At 49.2% G+C, this 6,164-nt stretch overlaps 1 protein-coding gene across 1 annotated transcript in view; it reads left to right on the plus strand.

Moving 5' to 3' along the window:
* The window catches only part of SF3A2 (splicing factor 3a subunit 2), a 9,515-nt gene extending 3,705 nt beyond the window's left edge, over positions 1-5,810 (plus strand). Inside the window, exons 2-9 of the mRNA XM_026865230.1 lie at positions 337-503; positions 994-1,065; positions 1,383-1,429; positions 2,106-2,215; positions 2,848-2,897; positions 3,084-3,224; positions 3,718-3,786; positions 4,361-5,810. Of these exons, the coding sequence (XP_026721031.1) occupies positions 378-503; positions 994-1,065; positions 1,383-1,429; positions 2,106-2,215; positions 2,848-2,897; positions 3,084-3,224; positions 3,718-3,786; positions 4,361-4,693 (948 nt within the window). The 5' untranslated portion in view covers positions 337-377 and the 3' untranslated portion in view covers positions 4,694-5,810. The remainder of the gene's footprint in view (positions 1-336; positions 504-993; positions 1,066-1,382; positions 1,430-2,105; positions 2,216-2,847; positions 2,898-3,083; positions 3,225-3,717; positions 3,787-4,360) is intronic.
* Positions 5,811-6,164: the final 354 nt, after the last annotated feature.

A 6,164-nucleotide genomic window follows, 5' to 3' on the forward strand; every position in this document is an offset into this window, starting at 1 on the left:
CCCCCAGGGAGGGGGGGGGAGTCAGTGGTGGGGCTGCTGTGCCTCGCAGGGGCCCGGCTGAGCTTGGGGAGGAACACGTCTCTGCGTAGAAGAAGCAGTTGAGGAAATGAGAAGGGCTCTGGGGGCTTGTTAGTTTGGATCATTTTATTTCTACTTAATTTTAGTACCAGTGATACAAGACCTGCTCCATTTGAAATTGCGTTCCAGGGGGAATGTCCAGGGCACGGTTTGTTGTGCTGCTCTCACGTTTTTACTGACGAGTCTAAGTAGCGATGTGAATTCCGGGTTAGGAAGAGCATTCGTTATCACTCACATTGCTTTTCCTTATTTTGCCAGACTCTTTCTCCAAAAGTAGCTGAAGCACAGAAGTCCCCATCATGGATTTTCAACATCGACCTGGAGGTAAAACTGGAAGCGGAGGCGTAGCCTCTGCCTCAGAAAGTAACCGTGACCGCAGGGAGAGGCTCCGGCAGCTGGCTTTGGAAACCATCGACATCAACAAGGTGAGCCTCGGCCCCTCTGTGTGGAGGAAAGAAAAGACCCGGGGCTCCCATCCTGCACACTGTTGTGGGGATAAATTTGGAGCTTTCTCTGAGCGAAACAGCTTGGAGGGTGAGAGATTTAGTGGAGCGTTGTGGATTGGAATGAAATACTTCTTTTTTTCTGGTAATGTGGGAGTTGAATGAGAAACGTTTGTGATGGGGCTGACCAGAGAGGTGCCAGCAGTTGCGTATTGAAGTAGCTGTTACTGGGTTATTTTTAGTCGTAGGGCTGGTTTGTGTTTTGCTGTTTCTTGCCTGCAGTTGTGTATGCTGTCACCAATTAACAAAGCTGCTATTGTTGCTGTGTTCTTTGTCCTAAAGCAGTATTATGCTATTCATTTAAATCTCTGAACTCGGTTCTTCCAGTGCACCAAAAGTTCGGCAATATTTTGATTTTTCTGTTGTTTTGCCATGTATTTTGCTTGTAACTTTGTAATGATTCTCTTTCTAGGACCCTTATTTTATGAAAAATCACTTGGGCTCTTATGAATGCAAGCTTTGCCTAACGCTGCACAACAACGAGGTGAGTTGAAGAGCTGTCTGTCTTGATCCCAGCAGCAGGTATTTTGGAATAATAGTGCGAGAACCTGGGACGTGCCTGGTGACTGACTGCTGAAGAGATGATGGGTGGGTAGCGGCTTCTCTGTGTTAAGCCTGACAGTTTATGACAGTTCAGCAGCTGAGAGCAATCTGCAATTTTTGAGTTAAGATTCCTCTCTGCTAAGGATTAAAATATCCTTGTCAATGTGTGATACAGTCTCTCCTCTGTGACAAGTACCTTTCAGTGTAGGAACAGTCTTGTCTCCATTTAACTTCCTTCCACCTTGTTTTTTATTTCAGGGAAGTTACTTAGCACATACCCAGGGGAAGAAGCATCAGACCAATTTGTAAGTCATTCTCCACTGTAGCTTTATTCTCCATTACCTGAGCACTTTAAAACGATGATGTGGGTTATCTATAAATCTTGAGCTCCATTATACAGTAGCACACTGTGCTCCAGTGTTCTTTGGCTGTGCGTGTTTCCTAGTGAACAGCCTGGCACTAGCCAGGAGGTACAGACAGAAAACCGGTGCTGCCAAGCTCCATTTCGAGATCGAGTTCAAAGCCAGTTGTGGGATTTCTGAAGGAAAGGGGAGAAGGAGTTTTAAAAGCAAACTGTCCGAGTCTAGTTGTAAGAATCTGGTTATGTGAATACAGGGTGGGAGAAGTTTGTAAGCTTTATTTTAAGAAATCCAGTTTGCTTTGGTTTAGATAAGGAGTTTGTGTGTTTTTTTTTTTTTTTCTCTTTTATTTCAAGAACTAAGTCTTCCCAAATCCATCTGTGGAGGGGAGCACCAAGGTCATCTTGGGGGTGGACAGATAAACGAGATGACAGCCTTTAGTCAGGGGAAGGCAGGGGTACAAATGGCCTGTAAGGTGCATGGAAGAGGAATAGCAGGTTTTCTTGGCTTCCTGGGAAGCGCTGAATGTTCTGTGGTAAGGGATTCAGACTGCTCCTAGCGTATCCCTTAGAAACAAGCAGAGCTAACCTGTTCTAATTTGACACATTTCAAATCAATCCAGGGCCCGTCGTGCTGCCAAGGAAGCGAAGGAAGCCCCTGCCCAGCCCGCGCCAGAAAAAGTCAAAGTGGAAGTGAAGAAATTTGTGAAAATTGGACGGCCGGGTTATAAAGGTATGTCAGGGGTGTCTGTCACGGGAGACACCTCCTGCCTGCCGGAGCTTGCTTGAAGTGCAGTGCTGTGGGTGTGAATTATTAATTAGACTTTTTAGCAGATCTGTCCATGAATAAGAGATGGGCTTATCTCCCGATGTCCTTTATTGTTTAAATTACCCACAGAACATCTCTTTATTGCTGACAGTCGAGCGAGAACCATTTTAATAATAGATCCGTATGTCTCAGCCTTTCAGCTCTTACTAGCAGTCGTGCAGGAGGTGCTGACATTGTTTCAGCCTCTCGTCTCCTTTTATTGTGTTGTACCATCTTTCACTAACGCTCATAAATCACTCATTGCGTACATAGCTCAAGTATTTTTTCCTCCGAACTCCTCATTGTTTTGTTTCAGCCTTCAGTGCACAGCTTAATTTCTTTATCTCCCAGCCTTGTTCTGCAGTGCACAGTGTCTTTGCCCCACAGGGGCTGAATTTTGGGAGAGATACTTAGTAGCTTTGGTTGAAGACAGTGTGGTATTTTGTTTGATAAGTGGGAGGAAAATCATGTAATACTTCGTAGCTGGAAGTTTTGTGTGTTTCCTAGGGCAGAAGTATCGTTGCTGTGCCATAAACTGACCTTTATTTTCTTTACAGTGACCAAACAGAGAGATCCAGAAACAGGCCAGCAGAGCCTTCTCTTCCAGGTAAGGGCCCTGTGAAAATTCTCGGTATCTGGGTTATCCATGTTTGTAGCTGTCAAGCTACAACTCAGCTGTCAAGCTGGTGGCGCTACGTTTTCTCGCTACGCTTCGTAGCTGAGGGGTTTGTTTTGTACGAAGCAGGGGTGAAAAGGGGATGTTCTTCTTGATGCTGCTGTAACACCCCAACAGATTGATTATCCAGAGATTGCAGAAAGCATCATGCCTCGCCATCGGTTCATGTCGGCCTATGAACAAAGGATTGAGCCCCCTGATAGACGCTGGCAGTACCTTCTGATGGCAGCAGAGCCCTACGAAACCATAGCTTTCAAGGTAAGGCTTGGGAAAGTTCCATTTCCATGTTTTCCAAGACTCTAATTCCCAGTGAACAGTATTACAGACTTCTGTTCTAGCCCTCAGGGGGTTAATGGAGTGGGGAAGAGGGGTCAAGAAGATGTGACTGGAAGTCATTAAACCCTCCTGAGAATTAGTGGAGGACTCTGGCATGAAAACTAGGCTGTGTGCTGAGCTCTGGGGAGCCATTGAATTCTCAGGGTCTGGCACAGAAAGGAGCCTTCTGGGCTTTGCTCCTCAGCCTTTGTGCAGATGTTGAGAGGGTTTTTTGCCAGCACACTTGTCCTTGACCGATAGGGAAGTAACTTCTTTCCTGCCCCCATCTCTATCTAATAACATCCGAGACCAGCACATCTCACAAAGGCCTGGAATAACTGTGCTTATCTTGCAGGCTCTGGTGCTAAAAAGGGCCATTGAGCTAATCTGGTGGTCCTAATAATAGTTCCTTATTCTTTTTTTTTTTTTCTTGCAGGTGCCAAGCAGAGAAATCGACAAAGCAGAAGGAAAGTTTTGGACCCACTGGAACAGGGAAACCAAGCAGGTAGCTGGAGCACTGCAACATTTTTCTTAAGGGTTAAAGAAGGGAGCAGGAGGTTCAGAGCAGCTTTTGTGGGGAAAGGCAGTGCAGGAAGAGTGCACAGCAGGGATACCTGTGCTGGATTTGGTGCTAAAATCTTCATTCCTTGGATACAGCTGTGCAGTGACTCCTGACAGAAAGATCCACCCGTGTGTGATCTCAGTGAGCGTTTAACCTGGGCGCAGACTCTCGGTTGCCGTCAGCAGGAGCAGAACGGTGCACGAACGTGCAACACCGTGTCCTCTCGGGCTGCTCGCTGCCTGTTCCCTGCACGAGCTGGCTGTCGCTGTCCTGTGGGAGAGCGGGGGGTACCGACCCCCTCACAGATGGCTTAGCGCTCAGGATGAGTTTCAGAGGAGTTAAAGTACTGGGCAGTACTGGTGCAAGTCGTGAATGGTGCCGGGGTGGGAGGGCAGCCAGTCTGCTCAGGAGAGATCCGAGCTGCGCTCCCGGAGCAGGGACATGTGTTGTGTGATGGCACAAAGTTGTCCTGAGGATTAATTATTCCCTTTTCGCTTTTCTCCTCTCTCCTCCCCAGTTCTTCCTTCAATTCCACTTCAAGATGGAGAAGCCCCCAGCTCCCCCAAACCTCCCTCCGGGGCCCCCAACTGTGAAGCGGCCTCCTCCGCCTCCCCTGATGAACGGCTTGCCCCCCAGGCCCCCCCTGCCAGACTCCATGCCGCCGCCACCTCCGGGAGGCATGACTCTGCCTCCCATGCCTCCCTCCGGGCCGGTGCCGCCACCTCCCGTGCCACCTCAGCTGCCACCAGCACCCGGCGTGCCCCCCCCTGCTCCTCTGCCGCCCATGATGAGGCCACCCCTCCCCACGGAGGGGCCAGGCACTATCCCCCCTCCGCCTCCCTCCAACTGAAGCCCCTCCTGGACTCAGTCCTGCTGGACTCCTCTAGTTCGGATCTTTTTATATGCAGATCACAACTGATTCAGATCAACATGTCTGTTTTGTATGCCCGTGAATTTGACTAAATCCTGTAGGTTCATTAAAAGGTTTTCCATTTTCCTTTCTCTATGTTTCCGGGTATTTTGGTTAAAAATGTTGCCGTGTGTTCACTTTCTTTAGCCCTTAAAATATATAAACCATTCCCAGTCTGGTTACAGTTCGGAATTCCCCGAAAAGGAGGCAAAGAATTGCAGATTTCAGGCGCTTCACCACCTTCTAACTGAATCGCTGCATCAACCCTGGCTCAGCTGTGTTGGCTTTAACACGTTACCCCGCTTAGGCTGCTCCGGTGTGTAGCCCATAAATTACCAGCCAGTTAATTAGTCACTATTCAGCCCAAGTCCTTTATCAAGCTGTTCATTCAGGGATGGGGAGACTTGTCATAGACACACAGAAAGGATTCTGGTCCTGCAGCACCAGTAACCGGGGCAGAAGGGAGGGGAAGCAGGATTTGCTAAACCCAGATTTCTCTCTTTTCCCGCTGATTTACGCTCACAATCGGAAGAGCGTCGCTCCTGCTGCATTTGGAAACCTCCCTTCTCCTCCCGGTGCCAGAGCGCTGTGCTGTAGCTCAGGTGGTGCCAGCTAAAAGCTGGAAACATCTCTACTGAGGAAATCAGTTTGGACGCCTGCTCAGGAGTCCTTGAGAGGTGCCAGACAAGATTTCATTGACAATTTTCGACAGAATCGTCCTTCCCCGGTACGCAGCTGCCGAGCTCCTACCCGCTGTTGATGCCAAGTGTGGGATCACAAACAAAAGTGTCGGTGCTCTCGCTTGTGCCAGGGATCTCTGGGAATGTTTAGTCAAATGAAATTACCAAAGCTGCAGCGATATTAAATCGTAGTTTGCTACTATAATTCATCAAATGTCTGTAGCGTTACAGAGCACCTGCTGTCATGTATGATTTTTATTGTATATATCCTCCCACTAGTAGAGTGGTTTTGGCAAGCTTTTAGTTCTCTGTGGTTTGATTTATACTAAATGTTTCCTTCAAACAATCATTTGGTTCCCGTTAAAAAGTAGAAGTTCTGAGATTTCTCCTCTCTATCCTTTCCAGGATTCATTTTGCTGAACCGGGGTGTCTCGCTGCGGGGCACCAGGGTGCTCGGGGGTAAAGGCACGGCTGGGGGCCAGGCTGCCTGACCCGGGCTTGCCCCTGGCCAGCACCTGCCTCATTTCACTGGCCGCGGGGGAGGCTGTGCTGGCCGCAGCCCTGCAGCTGCGTGCCCCTTTGATGGGGGAATCAAGGTCTGTGCCGCTTCCGCGGGCCTGACGCGGGTCCCGCTCAGCCCCCCCCCGGTGTGTTCAGCCCTCGCTGGCTTTACCGCTGTGCTGAAGCCCTTTCCCTCGAGCTGGGCCGGCCCGATGCCTGGAGAGGCTCGC

The sequence above is a fragment of the Athene cunicularia genome (assembly GCF_003259725.1).
Source record: "Athene cunicularia isolate RWA chromosome 28 unlocalized genomic scaffold, athCun1 chr28_part2, whole genome shotgun sequence".
Lineage (NCBI taxonomy): Eukaryota > Metazoa > Chordata > Aves > Strigiformes > Strigidae > Athene > Athene cunicularia.